General features: G+C 38.1%; 1 protein-coding gene across 3 annotated transcripts; it reads right to left on the reverse strand.

Moving 5' to 3' along the window:
- Positions 1 to 2,854: 2,854 nt before the first annotated feature.
- Positions 2,855 to 21,521, reverse strand: LOC134636604 (retinoic acid receptor beta-like). 3 transcript variants are annotated; one of them, XM_063486664.1, is made up of 8 exons: positions 20,890 to 21,521; positions 16,737 to 16,897; positions 16,075 to 16,216; positions 12,714 to 12,880; positions 7,469 to 7,645; positions 6,385 to 6,553; positions 6,114 to 6,272; positions 2,855 to 4,895 (listed from the first exon to the last, which is right to left on the reverse strand). In XM_063486664.1, exons 1-8 carry the CDS (start codon positions 21,098 to 21,100, stop codon positions 4,723 to 4,725), a joined length of 1,359 nt encoding a protein of 452 aa, XP_063342734.1. In that variant the 5' UTR covers positions 21,101 to 21,521; the 3' UTR covers positions 2,855 to 4,722. The 3 variants fall into 3 exon arrangements, with proteins under 3 accessions (XP_063342734.1, XP_063342733.1, XP_063342735.1); XM_063486663.1 differs by having other exon boundaries at positions 6,385 to 6,589; positions 20,890 to 21,518; XM_063486665.1 differs by lacking the exon at positions 20,890 to 21,521 and adding an exon at positions 19,698 to 19,779 and having other exon boundaries at positions 6,385 to 6,589.
- Between the last annotated feature and the right edge of the window lie 1,161 nt (positions 21,522 to 22,682).

The raw sequence follows: 22,682 nt of genomic DNA on the forward strand, positions 1-22,682 counted from the left end.
AAAGCTTTCTTTTGCACTTTGACTCACTATTATCTGTATAAAACTATTTTAAAATGTTTGTATTAATAAACATTATTTAATTCAGCAAATGTCTGCCTGTAATGTTTCAATATTACTTTAAATATTGTGTATTCTTTTGATGTGCTGTGAGGGCTATTCATGTTGAAGGTGAATTAAAATTGACCGATATTTAGTGCATAAAATGTGCAGGTTTGATATTGATTGACTCAAATGAATGGTGATGGCAGAAGCAGTCACCCACATAGCATGTCAGGGTCCTGGGTCTGAGCGACCCAGGATCTCTGAGCAGTTGTGGACTTGTTATGTTATATGTATTTTTGATGTTGCTGTTCCTCGTTCTCCCTGCGTGTAGATATATGTGTGTATGTAGGTGTGGGTGTGGCCCTGGCAGGTGATTGGCCACGCCTGGAGGCCGTGACACACCTGCAGCTGATCAGGCCTCGTCGGAGGAGCTACTTGAGAGTGTGGTGGAGCTCTCTCCGACGCGGGATCATTTCGTGAGACTTCCCGTCAGTTCTCCAGCTGGTCTGTTTGTGAGTGTGAGCTTACCAAGTGTACTGAGGGTGCTAACTACTGCCTCTATTTTCCCAGGAGGATTGCTGGACGAGAGGGCAGCAGGCACAGTATACACGGGCACGAGGGAGCGGACACACGGAGCACAAACACTGGGAGAAGACACGGAGTGGAAGTCGGGAGCACACGGGGATGTATTATTGTGTGTACAGTTTTCACTGTAAATAAAGAGCACTGTTTGCATCGCAGAGTACCGCGACTGGGTCCTCCTTCCCCACATCCCCACGGTCTGCCAGCCAGACCGTGACATAGCAAGCAGGTCTGGCCCGGATCTGGTATCAAGCCGGCACTGCTGGCTGACTTCTGGCATGATAAGACGTATGTCATCCAGATATGGGCCAGGTCTGGCAATGACTCCACTGTTTATGTGATGTCATGCCATATCTGGCCCAATTGTAGTTTGGTTTATGTGGCCCAGGCTCATAGAAAACAGGTCTGGCCCGGATCTGGCATCAAGCTGGCACCACTGACTGACCGGTGTCATGGCAGGGTGTATGTCAACCAGATGTGGGTCAGGTCTATTTATGTTCCTATTTTCCTATTTTAGTTAGAAGACCCAAATGCCATGTTGCAATACTATACTGCTATGGTAGCCAACGTTTCAAATGCAGGTTTGATAGGTTTGTGAGTGTACACTTTATCCAAAACCTAGTGACGGTTTACTCATGTTTATCACTGGGTGGCTGTAGCTCAGGAGGTAGAGCAGATCAGCTGCTGATCGGAAGGTTAGTGGTTTAATCATAGTGGTTTAATAATAGAGCACTTTCAATAATCTGGGATAGTGAAAAGCGCTACACAAGAATCAGTTCATTCACTGTCTGAACAGAGTTTTGTCATGTTACTTTTGCACTATTATGTTCCGGCACATGTTGTTATTACATGGCTTGATTAAGGTACACATTAGGCTGACATGTGGGGCCAGAGCTGAAACTGTTCTGGGCCAGCACAGGGCCAGCAGTGTGTCTGCAACTGGTCTTGTGCTGGCCCATGTGTGGCCACCTCTGGCAAACCAGATCTGGCCCACCACAGGACCGTCATTCTTTGCGGTATGTGGGCCATGTGTAAGCACATCGTGTGGGGCAGATCCGATCCATACCAATTTTGCTATGTGGGCATATGAAGTAAAAGTACAAAAATATACAAAGTCAGAGCTAAATAAAGATCTGCATTGCAAATAAATAGTTATTGTCAGCAATATATATTTGAACAAAAATAAAAGTAAATGAATAAAAGCAAATAAAAGAAAAATTAAAACCAACCGTTTTAACTACATGTATATATTTTTTAACGTGTGTGTGTTATCTAAGCTTTTAATCTTTTTGAAAATAAAGGAAATTTAAAACTGTGTTGTATTTAGGCTGATTATTATCATCTATTATCATACAATATTAACTTAAAGTAACAAGTAACAAGTCAGGTTAATATAGAGAGTAAAAATCACAATATATCTCCTTCATCTTTAGTTGATAATTGTAAGTAGAGAATAGAATTAAATGGGAAATATTAAGAAGAGCCCTTTCCACCACTGATACTGATGGAGGTTCATTTGGAAAGAATCCATTCTTCATAACAGAAAGGAGTCACTGTCATGCACAATAGTTTTGCTTGCAGCATAGTCAGGGTTTAACTGTTAATTGCACAATTTCAGTTTCATTTAATTTTCCCACACACATAAATCAGATTTGCTGAAACTTCAGACTGATGAAAGTTTATTCATCACTATAACAACACACTGAGATGATGATCGTCTTGTTTTCGAGGGTTTAAAAATGCAACAGAAATGAAAAACAGACTATAAAGTAATAGGAAAGACAAAGACAAACAAGAAACATTAAAGAAATTTAAAGGACACACAACAATCAATACACAGAGAAAGGGAAATAAATACATTGGTGGTTTTATTCTCATTTGGTTTGTAATTATTTGTTTATACTCAGGACTTTTTCCATTTTAGCAAAGTGATAAAATATGTTAGACAGCAGTCTCAGCAGTTCCTTACTTTAAATCTTGCACCCACTTAGGACACGTCATCAGATACAATTATTTACTGCTGTACACAGTTCTTCGATAGATCAACAGGGGGCAGTATGAGCCTTTAGAGTAAATATGGCTGACCTCAAACAACCTCACAGCCCCATGAAATTAAACTTGAACCAGAAAAAGAAATACTTAAATTGTCAGTGGAAACATGACAGACCAGCACAAAATTTAATTCACAAGACTTTAATAGAACAAAGAAAAGCATATGAAATGTGATCTGTTTAGTGATATAACAAATTAATGCAGCATGTAAAATGATAAAATGCATACAGTCTTACTGCAACATTTGGGATGTGGACATGAAAATAAGTAAAATCACTTTTAGAAATGTCAAGACATAGAAAAGTTTGGGCACAATTAAAATAGGCACATTTGAGTTCTTACAGAACGCGGGATGCTCGCTCAGATGCTTACAAAAAGCAGGTTAAGGTCCGTGTATCTTTAATGTAAAATCATCAGTTCAGTTTCTAATTGGTTATAGTTTATTACATTTTCTCATCATTTGTTGCAATTTGTTAGAATTTGTGTGGATTTATGGTCACTCAATATTTCAGATGCTGTGATACTGTCACTGTAATGCCCACGGTCCACTCTGTGCGCAAAGCAAGTTCATTACGACTTACAGAAACTGGCATTTAGCCATGCTAGCAGCTAAGCACCTTAAGATAAACGCGAACATCTGAACGCTAACACACTCACAGAAGAAAATCATTATTCACATGCTGATGGAAATGTTGTCAGCTTTGCAGGTATTTTATCATTAAGTGATTATGCTCATTCCCAGTTAAATACTTTTATTATTGGACTCTATTAGAGTAGGTTTGTATGATTCACACATTTATCTTATACTGGCCCCTCAGTTCACTGACCATCTTAAACAGGACATTTTAGCTCCCTTCCCTCTTTCTTCGGATTGGCTGCCCCTCTCAAGACAAAGTTACAGTGCTCAAGGCCAAAGCTGTGCCAAAAGTATAAAAAACCATAACCAAAAAACAAACAAACAAACAATCATTTGTAGGAAGCCTGAACTTTTGGATCAGACCTCAATATTTAAAAATTTTAGCCATCTTTAATATAAGCAGCTATCACTGTAAGAGTACAGATATGACAGGAAATAAGGACGAGCACAATAGGTCCTCCTTAAATAGCGGTCAAAAATATTTTTCACCTGATATTGGCACTACAGAGAAAGTTAAGGAGAGTGGTGCCACAGCACAATCATGGCTGAAAATCTAGGAAATGTTTTTGTACATCTTGTACATTTTGTTTATCTTCATACAGCAGCCAACATGTTTTCTCAGTATCAAAATAATAATAACAATAATATCCAGTACTAATGATATGCTTTATGATAATAGTGGGAAAACCTCTTTCCATTTAGAAAGTGAAAGAGAGAATAAAGTTGTATATTATCATTAGCTTACTCTTGTAATAAATCTGTCAAGGTGTAAACGAGTCCAGCAGATTTCCAACAAATTTTACCACAGCAGCTTCACAAAGAGATTCTGACATTGACAAGCTGATACAAACACTGCTATGTTTATTGTCCTTATGCATTACCTCTAATCCCTCATTTTCTACACCGTGTCAGTTCAGACACATTAGTTTGTTAACTCCGATTATGAACACTTACCCTTATGGAGGAAAAAACATTACATTTCCCTTTAATTTTGTACAAACTGAGTTTGAGAAATTTGTATATAAAACCTAAAGATTGATTCCTTATATTTACAATCTTGCTATAACTAATGCTAAATGTGTTATTAAATGAGGTAAAATTAAGTCATGTGATATTTCATGCAAATATAAATACAGTAAAAACCAGAAACAGTAAAGAAAAGACTGAGAGTGATTCTCAGAGGTTATAAAAATGGAGATTAAAGCATTACTGCATCTTCCTTTGAAGCAGGATTTTTGTTTACAGAAATACTTGTTAATGTGTGATTTAAATCTCTTCTTTAAACATGGAGTCATATCCGCAGATCGAGCTCTGACCTCTGGACAATAACTGAGGTAAGTCACTCTCTGATCCGCAGCTGCATGTTTGAGTGATTTCCCTCGGAGGAAAGAAAAGTTCTTTGAGCAGCTTCAGAGTGGGAAATCAGCAGAGTTCATGTGCTGTGAGGAGACGGCGTGAGTGTGCTGAGTGGTGACCGACTTCTGGTGTTTCTCCAGGTTCTGCAGATCCTCCAGCATCTCCTCGATCAGTGGAGGCATGGAGCCCGGGATCTCCATCTTCAGTGTCACCACTCGCTCAGCTCCTGTAGACATGGTTTAACAATGCACGTGTAAAGCTTTATTGGCAGGGAGACTTTATGTGATATAGATAAACAAAGTCTGTGTTTTACCTGTATTTACTGACACCAGCTTTCACCTTTGATTGTCAGGCATCTCAAATTTTGTGTTGGTTTTTATCTTGTGTCAAATATTCTGCACATAAGTTTGTAGTTTATGTTAAATGTGAAAATAAATGCACAGCTACAATTCCCCTGTGGGAGAGGAGCTGGAGTGTGTCAGATACACAATGTAGGAACCCACCGGTTACACTAAGAGGAGGATGAAATGCATAACATGCCTTGCAGCATGAGGCAAAGAACACTTTGCTCAACTATTATGTGGTAGCCTATTAATAGTAACACTAGTTCTGTAGCAGGCAGCCACTGATGACAGCAAATTCACTGTGAAACACTCAACAAACACTGTGCAGATGAAAGCACTTTGGGAAAAGGAAGATTTGAAAACAGTCAAAGAAAATTCCACTAAACCCAAAGTTATTTCCACCCGGTTTTTATCCAGAGGAATCAAACAATAAATAAATAAATAAATAAATAAATAAATAAAAACATTTCAAAAGACAAAAAAATGATAGGAGAAGTAATTTGTTTTCTTTTTGTTTGTCTTACAAAAACTTTTAAATATTAAAGAAGTATAGTCATTAAAAATGCAGGTAATACTTTATAAAAAATAGTACAGTATTAGTAAGGCATTAGCAAGTGTTTAATTCATGATTTATAACGCAATACTCCTCCTTAGTATGTCATTTATAAATACAGATATGTTTATTCATCTGTTTCTGTTACACCATGTACAGCTACAGGGGCCTTCCAATGCATAATCATTTCTAGTAATAATCATTTTCATAATAATATAGCTATATTTATAAATTACATACTAAGAAGGAGTGATGCTATATAAATGATAAATTAAACGCTTGCTAATACTTTACGAATGCTTAATCATGTGACATTCATCTAATACATAATACTTTTTACTAATTCTGAGTAAACATGACTTTAGACTTAATAGCGCAAAGAAACCAAAAAATAGCAACGTTCTGATCAGAAAGGTTTTACATTTCGGACAAAAGTAATGCAGTAACATTGGCAGTCATTCAAAATAGAAGAGCAGGATTGTACAAACTGTAACAAACTGTAATCTATGAATTGAAATACTTTGTGACAAGGTGGGGTTCCCCTGACCTTTAGCGCTGATGCTACGTAGGTCGGTAATCTTCATGAGGGCCTTGGGGAACATCAGGGGCATGCTGGGTCGCCGCTTACGGGAGTAGATCTTCAGCGCCTCCAGCAGAGGCTCCTGCAGGACTTCTACCTTGGACGGCTCCTCCAGGTCCTCCCGGTCTGTCCAAGACAGATATCGAACATTTCAACAATTTCAAATTTGGAGTTGTTAATTGTTGATTGTTGTTGTCATATTACTACAAATGTAATTGGGATTGTGAAGACTTAGTACCTCCAGAAACAAGACAGATGGCACTGAGGAGCCCACTTTCCGTGTCATCCATCTCTAGCGGCAGCAGCTGCCCAGCAAAAGTGAAAACCTGATCCGTCAGCGGCCCAAATCCTGCGTTGTGGATCTGAGTACGCGTCAGTGTCAAACCATCGGAGAAGGTCATGGTGTCCTGGTCAGGAGTATAGCGAGTGCAAATCCTCAAGATCTAAAAGTAGGAAACATGTATGTGTACCAAGTCATTTTTTTCAATAATATTGTATTTGTCTTTAAAAAATGTTAAATAAAAAGACTCAAAAGCAAACAAACAACAATCTGTTTATATTCATTAAAATGTGTCAATCCTTATCATTCAAAATTTGTCTGTATTGCAGGCAGAAGGCCTTTATCATATGGTTCAATACTTATATTGCATAATAGTTTAGAAAGAAACCTTCCTGCTTTTAATACTCAAGCTTTTCCAGTTGTTTTTTATCATTTCTTTGTAATGATATCTCATCTGTATGAGTAACAGCAGACCAATCTAGACATCACTCCAACTCATTGTCATTTAAACTTTAAATAATATTACATGCTGTGCCCTGTTTCTGGAGAATTGCTTGAATACAAATATTAATTAATATATAATTGGTGTTCAATACTGTGCATCCTATTTCTATTGGAAAAACATGAAAACCAAATGAGGATAAAAAAAATTCCCAGAGTGATTGATCAGGGAAATGTTGTCACAGAGCTTTTGATGGACTTCCTGCAGAGATTGTGAGAGTGCAGCTAAATTATCAGACTGAGAAAGCAGTTATGACAGACTTGGCAGTGAATGATGGAGGATAAACTAGATGACACGCAACACTCTGCCTGAGGGCTACTGTCTGTCTGCCTGTCAGTTTGTCTTTGGCATGAATGTCGACAGGCAACGTGAGTCAAGATCTACTAAAGGTGTGAAATGCAGGAAGAGCTGCAACTTTACATAAGTTGTTCAGGTCATTTACCTGAAATAAAATACAAACTGTAGGTGTTTAATGAAAACTATAGTATATGTCAGGCTTTTTGAGGGCTAAACCACAAATCTAAAGGTAAAAACACCTACCAAGATGTCAAGGCAGGCGGCTTTGAGCAGAGTGATCTGGTCCGCGATGGTCAGGCCAGTGAAACCCGGCACTTGCTTGGCAAACTCGACCACCTTGATGATGCACTTGGTGGCCAGCTCGCTGAACTTGTCCCACAGGCCAAGATCCAACTGGATCCTGTGGTCTGAACTGGAGTTCTAGAGAGTGGACAAAACAAATAGAAGATCAGGTGTTTGGCTAAAACGAAACATGTTTCAGCGTTGTGATAACGGCTTTTTAAAATCTGTGCACATAGCTGAATTATTTGAATTTGAAATATTTTGAAAACTTGAGATCAGCAAAGAGCAGTAAATACAATACTGACATACATTTACAAACCTATTTACACAATCAGAATCAATAAAAAACCTTTACGGTGACCTCAAATAGTTCAGCGTTCAGCTGTTTTTTTTAATATCTCTGTATGTGAGTTCGCTGAGTCAGCTAATTGCTTCACTGTGTATACACGGTTTATTTGCTAACCTTATCTGTTTGTTGCTAGGCTGGAAGGAGAGTAAACTCGTTCCGCCTTTTTTGGATGTTTTTAATGATGAACGCTAGACGTCAGCATTAAAAATCTGAAATTACACAGAGGTTTAAAAAAAACTGCAGTGTGTGGTGTACAAGTAATACTTTTCTTTGTTTCAGCCACATCTCTTGGATAGAAACCCTTACACTCCTTACCCAGCTCCTTCAGTCTAAACAAACAGATGAGGAGTAGCACACAACAGTAGTGCATCAGTCACTTTGCAGCACCAAGGTTATAGGGTTGAAGCTATCCAAAGACATGCTTGAAGGTTGGTGTAACCCTGTACCCTCTCACCTAATGTTTGGGATCTCTTAACTGGATAAGTGGTTAAAAGAAGATGTCTGAACCTGTTTGTATTCATCACAAGAGTTATCAAAAGGGCAAAAGGATAATCCCTCAATCCGCACAGCACTGTGGAGCTACAGCTGTCATTGGACCATTGGAAAAACATGTGACATATAAGTTGTCTCAGTTCTTTTATTTGGCCTAAAAGAAGAGGCCCTAAATAAATTCACTATTAAAAGCGACTAACTTATAGTCAAAAGCAGAGTAAAACCTCTTAATCTGACAGTTATAATTTTTGATAAAGAGCTGTTTTCTAAGATGGAAATGACATTTAAAAAATGATTAGATTCAAGAGGCTAATTGATTTTTAAGTCAATGGCTCCAGAGGGACAAACGTCCATATTTAGTATCCACTTTTGAAAGATTTTTTTTTTCTATTATCTGCTGCACTGTTAGGATGTAGGTCGTACATCTTAGCGTTAGTGTACTATTTCAATCAATATAATCTTGTTTTATAGTCTTTAAAGATATGCTGAAGAGCTTCTTCAGCATATCTTTAAAAAGAGTTTTTTTTCTTTTAAGTGTGGACCTATATTCAGTTTTCTTCTGTTCTAAAGAAAAATGCTCACATGACATACTGGAAAACACAGCAAATTTTGTGTGCTGTAAGTATTGGCAGTAGCTATTAGGGGTGGGGGAAAAAATCGATACTGTGTAGTATCGTGATATTTTGTTTGCTAATAATGTATTGATACAGGGACAGCAGAAATTGATATTTTGTTACAAAATGAGGACTGGAACATGCTCTGACTTCAGAGCATGTTGATCAGCTCCTTTTTCTGAACAAGAATCCTGACATTCCTTCACTGTCCAAATGTGTTTAACTTTTTTTATGGCAGCAATAAACATGACAGTTTACTTATTTTAATTTAAGACATGTTTTATTTTAATTAAGTTTAAAACTTTTTTATTTAATGTAAAATTATATTTTGTTTTAATTTACTTTCAAATTCTTCAGTTGCTGAAGGGGCTGCATAGTTTTCACAAATTTCATAGTTCAGAATAGCTATAATTGTACCATATGGTTGCATTCAGTTAAGTTGGACTAGACTGTAATACAAACCGTTCAGTTTGTCAACAATAAAACTGACTGAAATGAGAGAAAGACTGAGTGTGAGACTTTGTTATTAGATAAAATGAATATTGATAAAGTTTACCTTTATGTACAGAATCTGAATATCGCAAAATATTTTAAAAAATTGCAATAATATCGTATCGTGCGTTAAGTATTGTGATAATATCGTATCGTGGGATGTATGGCGATTCCCACCTCTAGTAGCTATATGTTAGAATAGAATAGAGTGGCCTTTAGTTGTGGGTGCTCTGCTCAGATTGGTGGGTGGGAGTGCAGGGGTGGGGTTTGTTTGTATATGTGTGTGTGTGAACGGAGTAATACTGTTTGTTTACAGTTCGAATGGCCCAGTGGTAGAAGCTGTTTGTGAGGCTGAAGGTGTGGGACCTGACTGTCCAGAGGTGCCGTCCGGAGGGCAGCGGGTCAAACAGGTGGTGGTGGGGGGGTGCAAGGCGTCACCTGTGATGGCCCTGGTTTTTCTGAGACATGAGGAGCTGGCAGCTCCAGAGGCGGCAGAGGGCAGCTAATGATTTTTGAGGCAATGTTAGTTAACCTCTGTGCTGCTTTCCTAGTCTCAGTTACAGTGGCTTGTAAAACTATTCGGCCCCCTTGAACTTTTCCACATTTTGTCACATTACAACCACAAACATGAATCAATTTTATTGGAATTCCACGTGAAAGACCAATACAAAGTGGTCTACACGTGAGAAGAGGAACGAATATCATACATGATTCCAAACATTTTTTACAAATAAATAACTGCAAAGTGGGGTGTGCGTAGTTATTCAGCCCCCTGAGTCAATACTTTGTAGAACCACCTTTTGCTGCAATTACAGCTGCCAGTCTTTTAGGGTATGTCTCTACCAGCTTTGCACATCTACAGACTGAAATCCTTGCCCATTCTTCTTTGCAAAACAGCTCCAGCTCAGTCAGATTAGATGGACAGCGTTTGTGAACAGCAGTTTTCAGATCTTGCCACAGATTCTCGTTTGGATTTAGATCTGGACTTTGACTGGGCCATTCTAACACATGGATATGTTTTGTTTTAAACCATTCCATTGTTGCCCTGGCTTTATGTTTAGGGTCGTTGTCCTGCTGGAAGGTGAACCTCCGCCCCAGTCTCAAGTCTTTTGCAGACTCCAAGAGGTTTTCTTCCAAGATTGCCCTGTATTTGGCTCCATCCATCTTCCCATCAACTCTGACCAGCTTCCCTGTCTCTGCTGAAGAGAGGCACCCCCAGAGCATGATGCTGCCACCACCATATTTGACAGTGGGGATGGTGTGTTCAGAGTGATGTGCAGTGTTAGTTTCCCACCACACAAAAAGTTCCATTTTGGTTTCATCTGACCAGAGCACCTTCTTCCACATGTTTGCTGTGTCCCCCACATGGCTTGTGGCAAACTGGAAACGGGACTTCTTATGGTTTTCTGTTAACAATGACTTTCTTCTTGCCACTCTTCCATAAAGGCCAACTTTGTGCAGTGCATGACTAATAGTTGTCCTATGGACAGATTCCCCCACCTGAGCTGTAGATCTCTGCAGCTCGTCCAGAGTCACCATGGGCCTCTTGGCTCTCCTTGTTCGGCCTGTGAGTTTAGGTGGACGGCCTTGTCTTGGTAGGTTTACAGTTGTGCCATACTCCTTCCATTTCTGAATGATGGCTTGAACAGTGCTCCGTGGGATGTTCAAGGCTTGGGAAATCTTTTTGTAGCCCAAGCCTGCTTAAATTGCTCAATAACTTTATCCCTGACCTGTCTGGTGTGTTCTTTGGACTTCATGGTGTTGTTGCTCCCAATATTCTCTTAGACAACCTCTGAGGCCGTCACAGAGCAGCTGTATTTGTACTGACATTAGATTACACACAGCTGCACTCTATTTAGTCATTAACACTCATCAGGCAATGTCTATGGGCAACTGACTGCACTCAGACCAAAGGGGGCTGAATAATTACGCACACCCCACTTTGCAGTTATTTATTTGTAAAACATGTTTGGAATCATGTATGATTTTCGTTCCACTTCTCACGTGTAGACCACTTTGTATTAGTCTTTCACGTGGACTTCCAATAAAATTGATTCATGTTTGTGGTTGTAATGTGACAAAATGTGGGAAAGTTCAAGGGGGGCGTAATACTTTTGCAAGCCACTGTATGTTAGAAGTAGTTAGACATGAACTATAAGTTGACAATGTTTTGCTCCTGTTTTGAGGGCCAAGCGGTATATACGTGTTCCTTGGTTTTGTTACCAAACAGACTAAAATGTTACCAAACAATCTAACAAATTTTATTCTGTATGAGCAAAGAGGAACAGAGGTTAGCTTGTTGCCTCACAGTAAGAAGGTTCTGGATGTGCAGTCTGTTGTGCATGGTGGCTTTTCTCTGAGTGCTGAATGCTAAATTGGCGTAATGTGCTTAAGATAATGAAAGAGATGAAAGCTTGAGTTGTCAATAAGACTGTTGTATTTTAAATAAAGTTTGTGCATATCAATAATAAAAAGGTATAGAAATGTATCAAGTATAGAGTATAGAAAAGTATCAGTTTTGAACAAATATAAGTGTCTGTCATCTCAGCTCTGCTGATCTCTCCTTGGTGAATGTATTTTTACAGACAGTGTTAACAATATCCAACAGTGACTGACCATGAGCCAGGCATTCAGCAGCAGTGAGTATTCAATGCTGTCCATTTTTGTCTGGGAATAATAATCATACATCTAGTATTTAAATGTCACTGCCCTGACAGTCAACATCTTTCTTCTTTCAGTCACAGACTATAAAGCGAGGACATAACAACCATGGAGCCACCATTTGGTTTCAAGTCTTTTCCATGTAATACAACCAGACGAAGGAAGCTGCACAAACATACCGTCATTTTCATCAGTCACAAGGCAGCTTTGCCGTCTAATGTACCCTGCTTTATCATAATTACCAGCAGCATAATTTAAAAAATAAATATTGTTTTTGTTTTAAAACTTGAAAATAGTGATTAAAAGCCCAAAATCATCAATCACAATCACATTCAAAAAATAGACATTTTTTTCATATTTCGTTTAAAATAAGTAAAACGTATCAACATTTTGGGATATATAATCTTATTTTTCAGTTTCTGCCATATAAGTTCAAATTCTCCTGCATCTACACATCCATACAATGTTTACCCAAGTCAATTAAAATCATAATAAAGTGCTGGACAGACCTCACAGCATTGATCTTTTCCTCTTTGCAGGTTGTCTTCCTTCTGTAAAGATTATTGTTTTGAAACGTTAGCTTCATGTCCGGACTTACTGTGGTGTATTTTCCCAGCTGGCAAAGGGAGGGGAAGGTCTCTCTATGAGCTCTGCATATTTTCTCCACGATCAGGCCGAGCTCTGCTGTCAGCTCGTACGTCTCCATGATGGTCATCTTCACTGCTTCCTTCTTCCCCTTCCTCTTGTTTCTGTCGTTTCTCACCGCTGGGGAAAACGGATGACGCAGAGCATAAGATGATTAGCAAATAAGGTATTCGAGCAGTTCCAGAGGCGGTTTAAAAATGGTTAAACTGGTATCATTCTCTGTTTAAATAAATGTTAATGTTACAAAACACCTTCCTGAAGCTTTAATTTTGAGTATTTATATTAAAAATGCTCAAGTTAATAAACTAACCTTTTAAAAGAACAAAAAAGTGTGTAATATGAAAAAAAGTTGTTTTTTTGTTTTCTGTCTGAGGCCAAATACACAGGGAGAATCGTACAACGATACAAACGAAGAAACAACCTGAAAACAGGTCCCTACAGTGAGGTGATCTAGTGGCTCTGATATGCTACGGGAGGCATTTTGGTAGCATGGTTTGGTTTCATTAGTGCCCCTAGAGCAATGAATCACTGAAAATGAAAACAGCTGTTCTTAGTGATTAAATTTATCCTTTAATTAAAGATTTATATCACAATTGGAGCACGCTCTACCAGGATGACAACCATCCTCATTTAAAGGTTTCAACACTTTAGGATGAACATAACTCAACCCACTTAAACTCCTACGGAAGTTTAAACTTAATGTGCTATACAATGTTCATCTTTAAACTAAACTGACCAACAACACAAGTGTAGGTAATTGTCTGTATGTATATCCTGATCACTTAAAATCATGTCAGACTCCTTTTTTGAGACCAGATCCTAAAGATTAGCTGATTTTGCAGTTGACTCCAGAAGCAGGAGCCGTACTATTTTTTTCAAATTCAGTGTTGACTTTCTGCACAGACAGAAGTTAGGAGTCTCGGGACCAAAGTCAATAACGTCCCACACTTTTTTTGACTTTGATTAATGTAAGTCAGTAAGCAAGCTGGAGGCAAAGCAAGAATCGCCTGATAAATAAGGCTGCATCAGTGTTTTAGTCAAGGAAACGACAAAAGCACACGATGTGATCCAAGGATGTAAAGTACACTGGTGGATAAGAGCTGAGAGCAAAAACTCTCAGTGCTCCAAGATAGACAATAAACAACCCATGTAAGTACTGTGAAGACACATGCATATCAATAAGTTGTATGAAACAAGGGGATGTCTTATGAAAAATTGTCTTCATCCTTTAAGCAGAGTTTCAGCGAAGAAACATTGACCTCTATGTTAGTTTTTCTTGTAATCGGACACATCTCTGTATAAAACAAACAAACAAAAAACAGGAAGTCCTGCAACAGATAGTGTTCCCTGGCAGATCCCTGATCTTACCATCAGACAAACACAACTGTTCCTTTAATCAGGACCCAGGAGACTGCATTGCGGTTTTAACCCATTTTACCTTAACGATGTTTAGAAATCAGGTGTGATTTAAATAGAGCTCACTGGAATTTCAGTTTTGGTTCTTAATAATTTAAACTATTTCCTGGTATAAATCACTCTGGAATGAAAGCATGTGTCACTGAGCTTATGTGTTATTCCAGGCAGCACGTGAAAGCAGCGTAACCAGGTTAGCTTTTCATAATCACTTCGGGAACAGTGTCAACACGTTTCTCTGTGTCCCACTGCCTCAGACGGCTACACACATGTCAGGAAAGCTCAGGATTACGCAACACTTAACTCCAACCACTCCTCCTCTTCTTCCTCCTCCCTGTGTATGCCCTACATCCAGCCGTCATTGTGTAAACACTCCAATAGAGATCATGTTACACGCTGCCTGAGAGCAGTTACATAGCATCCATCTGTCCACTACATGTGATATGTTTATGTAACGTAGCATAGAAAAACAATAATGAAAACATGTGGATGGGTGGATCCTTCAGTGTCGGCCTGTCGCCGCCCTTTGCTCATTCCACATAACACATTCTCAGTTATTTAGGTCACTGCACTGCTGGGTATTAGAGCCTTTGTTTCTATTGTACAGTCCCTGTGCCCGAGAACTGCTGTACTTCACAGAGAACTTATAAAAAAAGAGAAAATCATATGTTAAAGTGTTATTTGCACATTTTTCTCACTTACAACTAATTATATATTCTAAAATAAAGACGTTTGTAGTTACCACACACAAAAAAATATTTGCTAACCCACTAACAAAATGAAAATCTTGGGTTGTTAAGATGGCAAAGCATTAAAACTCCCTTTGAGAGCTCAAGAGTGTATCAGCGGTTCTTAAGCTACACCTTTATTATGTAGCTATAATTTAGTTTGCTTTAATTTGCATTACCTCGGTCGTACATATGCTTTTGTTATTCTAGATTTTATATATTTTCTCTCTGACAAACAAAACTATGAATTTTCAGTCTTAAAGTGCTATCCAGTTACCATTAAACAATAAAGAATCTAAATATGTTGACAGACAATATATTACAATATTATGCATTTTGAATTGACAAAGGAAGTTTAATTTCTTTTTCTTCCACTTTAGCTTAAAATCTTTCTGAACAAAGACTTACTAGAATATAGATTACCACAGATCAATAAGAGGAGCATTTTCCTGCTCATTTTGTTTTGTTATATTATTATTTCTTTAATATTGACAGAAATAAGACATTTTTAACATACATGTAGTTTTAATGGCAGGCACCTTTTATGGGAAACAATCTGTCCCTTCTTTGCGCATGTTTACCACCATATATGTAACAACAAATTGCATTAAAACTTCAATACATAGCTTGTTGCTCTGATTGTGCAGTAATAAATAGGCCGCTTATGTGGCAGTTTTTATCAGAGTATCTCAGTAAGATGAAACCATTTAAACTTGAGAGGGATGATTTCTCTCTTAAAGTCAGCTGTGATAGGCTAAAGGCTCCCCCTCCATGACCCAGAGTTAGATAAGCTGGTGAGAAAATAGGTTGTTGGATGGAGAGAGTTTATTTTGTACTGCACTATTTGTCTAAGGTTACACAGTTATATCCAATTCTCAAATACGCAGTTTCCTTATATCAAATTTCTGAACACTCGGTCATCCCAACGAAACCACAAACCCAGTATTATGTAAAACTTGACACAAATAACTTTGAGTAAACCACACTCACGAACTGACCAGCTCTTTACATGCTGATAAACTTGAGTTGGTCATTCAAATTGACAACACGACTGCACTGACTGCACTTTTAGTCATGTTTGTAATAGCAGATGAATCATTTTAAAAGAAAGATTTAATTTTGACTCTAAATCCCACGAGGCCTGCTGTGAATCAGAGAGGATGTGACACTTACACTCCTTAGACATTCCTACAGCGAAACACCTCTGCAGCCGACAGTACTGACAGCGATTCCTGGTGATCTTGTTAATGATACAGTTCCTGTCGCGGTGACAGGTATACACCATGTTTTTCTGCACGCTGCGGCGGAAGAAGCCCTGCAGAGACACCGGGACAATGAATGAATGATAAGAAATTAATTAATTAAGTTATTAAGTTGCTACAATGTGAAAAAGGCCTGTGTGGACTTTAAAGCTAGACAAAAAAAGAGTAAATATTTAGCCTGTTTAAATGTATTTCAGATATTTATCTCAAACAAGGAGTTAAATTGATTTGTTTGGTCTTCCAAAAGAAAAAAGAAAAAAAAAAGAAAAGGAAAATGGATTAAGAAAAAACAAAAACAAATACTGTGTCTGTCTATCCAGTGGTTCATTTAATTTGAACTGATTTAGGTAAAAAAAACTTTGTGAATTTATACAGGAAAAAACTAAAACATATGATATATTTTGCATATTAAGAAGGTATTTGTTCATTTATCTGTTTAGGAGATTAGTAGGAAAAACTAAGACCATCTTGTAAATACAAGCATGACACAGGGACTTACTTACTTAGTCTGGGATTTTATCTAAGCTTAACAGAGGGGGCGTTGTAAAGTAGACCACCGGCCTGACGTGTTACCTTGCAGCCCTCGCAGGCGCTGACTCCATAGTGGTAGCCCGAGGACTTGTCCTGACACACAAAGCAGGGCTTGTAAGTGCGTGGAGGTGGAGGTGGTGAGGCAGGACGGGTAAACAGGTCGTCCGAGCTGAAGCTGGAGCTGGAACTCTGACTTTCCACCGCTGAAAAACACACAACATTATATCAAATCAAACGAGCATCTCAGGGAGAATAAAACTGCAACAATTAAATTTCTTAAAACGGATATCAAACTCAGCGCATCATTTAAATACTGAAGCTGGAATATTGCTGGGAAATAACAGCTGCAACAAGAAGTCAGAACATGAAAAATTACTCATCATAGATGAAGCTTTTATTCAGTTTGTAACATAAGTTGTTGCGTTGCGCAGTTTTTAAAATGAAATTATTTACTTGTTAAGCTTTATATTTGTCTAATATATACAGCGAGAAACCTGTCAACAAAATAAGCAGTAACAAAAATAATTACTTATCATCACACATGAAATGTACTTTAGACCTTTTATCTGCAAAGCATTCTAAAGTTTTCCTCAAAGCAGACCTAACAAGTAGAAATACCAACATTTAGTGATGAGTTGAAAATTACTGATGAACCATTTCTGACACGATGAAGCAAACAGAGCTCAGAAATGCAAAAGGCAGATTGTATTAAAATGTAGAGGTTATTTAATGGACTGCTTGCATGCTTCAGACGAGTTTTTATAACAATAAGGTTTCAAGAATTTTTGGTTTTCATTCCACATTTACTAACAGGACACATAGAAGAACAAACTGCTGTGAGAGAGATATGGCAAATTATGGCACTTGTGACCTGCAGTTCATGCCAATGCATTTTTATTTATTGTGGCCCATCTGACAATGTTATCCTGTTAAGTTAGTGATTTCAAATCCTAGAAAACTCTGAAGGTTTAATTATTTTGATAAAACACTTCAAGTCTCGGGCCTGTTTACCCAAAACAATAAAGGAACGAAAAAAGCTTTATTGTGTCCAAATATACAAAGCACCTTCTGTTAATTTTTAGTCGTGACAATAGGATAGATTGACCCTACACTGGCCCCTGAGAGTGGTTACACATATATTCAGGCACCGATCGTGGTCAATCAGACCTGAGCAACCAACTTTTTGATGAAATCACCTTGTGATTCCTTCACTGAGCCAAGCGTACACTAATCTTGCTTTTTTTCTGTGGCAGATTATAGCATGATCCTGTACAGCCCCACTACTTCAAACACAACGCTCAGTTTACACAAATAAAATTAAACAGGCATGTATCACGTCTCTGCTTCATAAATTTGAAAATGAGTCACAAACAGACTCAGTAATATATCTACAGCTTTCCACATGTGGTGACCTACTGTAGCACAGCATTTTTTCCACTGAATGTTTCACTTCACATCCACCACAGCACTTAACACTCCCACTTTAAAGCCATTTCCAAGAAGATACTTTGTCCGGCCTGGGGGGCTCGTTCGGCCTCCCTGCTGGCTCTCTGATCACCTCCGCTGCTCCAGCCCTGACACAAAACCAAGAAAGCTGTTTTGAAAAGGGGACAAAACGAGAAAAATTGTTCATATCCATCCCCTTGAATCCGTGGCCTCTGGTTGAACCTGGAATCGGCGGGTCAAACTAGGACACCCCCATCAGGCCGATTGCTCCCCAGATCCAAAACAATGCAGGAGCATGCCACAAGCCCAACTGACTGATGAGAGGGAGGACGGAGAAACAGAAAGTGTGTGTGGCAGGGCAGTGTAAGTGATTTGGTAGGGGAAAGAGGGTTGCCCCCATCCCAATTTAGATGGTGCTGTTTTAGATGGTGCTGTTTGATGTATACCACAATGCACTGTTTGAGTCAAACAATAAATCTAGAAAAACATTAAAAGATTTTGGAGGCAGAGATAAGTTTAAAAGCCTTTGATTGTGGTTTACAGTAAGACAGGAGCTGCAACATGTAGCTGGATAAAATAACAAATGCTTGACTTGGTATTAAAGACTAGTAAAGCTTAATTATTAAGGCCGCATGCTGCTTGAGGCCTGCTGGGTTATTTATTAGTGATACTGAAAGCAGGGATTCACCCCTTATTTTTGTGAATAACCTCAGTTGCCTATTATGCAACCTGCAACCTTCGGTAAAGGAACTTCCTATTTTTCTAATGTTTTTTAGCTTGCTACAATCAGCTAAGCTGTTTAAATCATGGCAAACAAAAACTACATTTACAGATTTTCAACTGTAATATATTTACTGATTTTTTCTTTTCTTATTGTGAAATTATTGTCAGTTAAATTCACATTTGAAGATTTTTTCAAGGGAAAACGGTATGCAGATTTATCAGTAATGATAATAATTATCAGGTTAATTCAAAGTTATTTCTGACCTACAATAATTTTTTTCTTGATTATCCAATTAAATGTCAGAAACAGATGAAATGTGGTCATCATAACTTGTCAGAGTTCAGTTTATTACACAACAATATTTTATTTTCTGTCATATAGAAAGAAGTTGGAAACAGCCACATTGTGGCAGTTTTGCTTGCATTGACTAAAACAACAGATATTTACCATCATATGAGTAAATAGCAATTCAGTGATTACACTAAAAAATAAAATGTTATATAGTTTTATTTTGTTTTTGTAAAGTCCATTTATGTATGTTTTGTCCCCATTTCTAACATGCTATTGTATGTTCTATTGCTAAAATAATAATTTTATTATTATTATTATTTGTGGGAGGGAGAATAAAAACCCAAACCTGATTAGTAGGACCAAAATATCTAAAGTCTAATAGTTTTTCTTGCCTAGTTTCCAGGTTTTCCCAAATTCCAGGTTGTACTCCAGGATGAGTACTTTAACTATTGACATTTTATTTTTTTTAATTGCTGTACTGATGCTTTATTCCACTAAAAATGCTACTTTCACTTTTGGCAACAGTCTGACTCTCCTCTGACCTCTTGAGCCGGTGACCGTCCGGTGAACCCGGGGTGACACCAAAGTGACCGTCCCTGGACAGACCCAAACACAGACCAAGACGACCACACAGACATGAGCTGCCATGTGCTCAGTAGTCTGTTTTCACTTTCTTCTCACATCCTTTATCTATTAAGAGAAAAGAGGCTCCCGGAAAGCATCAAAGCATTTAGATACAGAGCACAAGAATGTAGAATAGATAACGCTTCATTTTATCTCAGCCTTTAAATATTAAAAGGCAGCTCGTGACCATTTAATAGCAGTTGATACACAATATGATGAAGTCCAGTTTCATCATGGTCAGTGCAGTGGTTAATACCAGCAAGAAGGTTCTGGGTTCAAATCGTCCTTGGGCTTTACTTTGAAGGTGTGTGTGTTGATCCTAGAGGGATAAGGGGCTTAAAGTCCATTATGTTTGTACAGGTATGTTAATGTGGATGTTAGTTTAAAGTACGAATTTAGTAAAGTGTTATATAAATGCATCCCTTTGCAAACACAATCAAATCACAATTTCATGATTCGAAAGTAGAAAGATTTAAATAAAAAGCTAAATGCACATTTGATTAAATACAATACTGAAGTCATAAACTAAGAGAAAACTATCCTTGCACTGGTTTGCTTCCAGTGTCTGTACTGAATTTAAATTTGCATGTATTCACAGTCTTGCACCAGTTTGTTAAGGTATTAAATTACATTATAACCGGCTTTTTAAACAATTACATTCCATGTCAATGTAATAAGAAACACTCTTTTATCATATAATACATGTTTGTTTTTAAACTCTACCTTTATTTCCCCCCAGTTTGTTTAAATATTTAATGTAATCTTTTACAGTTTACAGATTTGATGCTTTATAAATTCTGGTTAAACTGGTAAGAAATTCACTTAATATAAATTCGTTTTGAGAACCTTTTGAGGTTTCAGGTTGGAAGATATCCTGCACAGATGGAGGCAAACGTGGGTGTTTCTCATTCTGGGTGAAATAATGTCAGTAAAATCACATGGCCTTACTCTGATTTCTCTTCAGAGGATTAAGCGCCTCGAGGCATTTGGCGCTATACAAATAAAAGTTAATTGATCTGAATTGAATTTATATATTTTTTCCACTGGACACCAAAACAAATTAGGATCTTTCTGCGCACCACAACATCACTCATCCTCAGTTTCACCTACATTGCGAGTACCGGTGCTCCTGCCAGTCGGACTCGATCAGCTCGGGGAAGAACGCTGCCAAATCCTGGTCTTGCTCCTGCAACATGCAAGAAGGACTGGAAGTGCTGTAGAAGTCCACGATTTCCCCGGGTCCGAAAACTTGAAACTCCATATAGTCGAACATGATCTGTCGTGAGTCTCCGTGAAGTCCGTATGGGAATGTCGTCGGCATAGGAAAATCCTTCAGAGAGGGTGATTTCTCTCTGCACCGAAGTAGTTTAAAACCCACTTGATGCAAACTGTGTTAACAGTGAAGCATGTCTGCGTTATGTTCAGAGGGGAGCAGGAACAAACCTATATTTCCCACAGATGGTCACAAACTGCATGTTGATGCGCAGCCAGCGGGCTGTAGTCCTCCATCAGAGAGCATCGGTAAAGCGCATTCAGGCTGCTTTGCATAACAAAGTTTGTTGCAGAACTTCTTCCACTTATCTCTTCTTTATTGACAAATGTCTCAATTCAACCTGCTTCATACTAGTTATGTCACAGCGACCGATGGTGTTACCTAATGTATGCGAGTGAACTCTCCGTGAACCTCCTCCTCCGCTGCTGCCCTTCACATGACCCAGCCGCTGTCTGACATCACCAGCAGAGGTGGAAACGAGCACTGAGGTCCTTTACTGGAGTAAAAGTATCCGTACTGGGTGGAAAAGATAAAAGCAGTCGGCCTCAGTCGAGATACCTTTCAGGAGCTAACTTCAGAGAGTTAAAATTAAAAGTTTGCCACCATTGATAAAGGACTTCACCTCTTATAACTGACTCAGAACGGACAGTAAAAGTATCAACAATGATCCATCACACAGAAGAGCCATGAAACATTTACCTACATTACTAACGATGCAATACGAGGACCCACCTCACATCAGAGTTTCTGTCTTTAAAATTTAATTAGAATCAGCTGAGTGCCAACACAAGGCACAGATGTATGAAATATTTACTATTGTATTCTGAAGTGGATTTTTTTTTTTTTTTTTTACATATACTCATCTGTAACAGAATAGAATAGAAGAGAATAGAATAGAATAATCCTTTAATTGTCCCACAAGGGGAAATTTGGTTGTATCAGCAGCAAAAAACAAAACAAAAAACAAACCCTTACAAAGAATTCATATGATGCAGCACCACATAAAAGAAGCTGTGATAAACCCTGTGGTGACTCTAAGCCTGTGATGCATGTGCTATTTTAACATCTTAACAGCCTTTTTAGGATAATTTACTACAGAAAGTTGTTGAGTCACACATTGTAATTTCTTACTGTGAAATAAGCAGCAGAAAAAAAGGGAAAAAAAGACACGTTTACTACATGTTTTTTTTTAATCATTGAATACAAAAAAGAATCCCTTTATTATTGTGGGAAAACTTGGAAATTCATCATAAGTTTGAAGATTTTGGAGACCTGTAAGAATTAAGGTTTGCCTTGATAGTGCTTGAGATAGCTGACAATATGTATTCATGTCCCTGCTATATGGATCTGAAATTAGGTTCACTTACGATAGTTAGGTTATAGCTTATCATAGAGACTGGATTCAGAAGGAGACAGCAAGTGAGAAAGTTACAAAAAAATCAACCAATCAGCACCCTTAATGATGACAACTACACATAGTATATAATTAATTTACAGAGAGAATTTCACATAAAACACAATAAATTCAACAGCATCAGCAGGAACGATCCTGTTGAAGTTGGCTGAAGTATTGAAGTATTCTGTGTTAAATCACACAGACATTTTTTAAAATTCTTATATCCTTATTTAT

This window comes from Pelmatolapia mariae, linkage group LG10_11 (genome assembly GCF_036321145.2).
Source record: "Pelmatolapia mariae isolate MD_Pm_ZW linkage group LG10_11, Pm_UMD_F_2, whole genome shotgun sequence".
Classification (NCBI taxonomy): domain Eukaryota; kingdom Metazoa; phylum Chordata; class Actinopteri; order Cichliformes; family Cichlidae; genus Pelmatolapia; species Pelmatolapia mariae.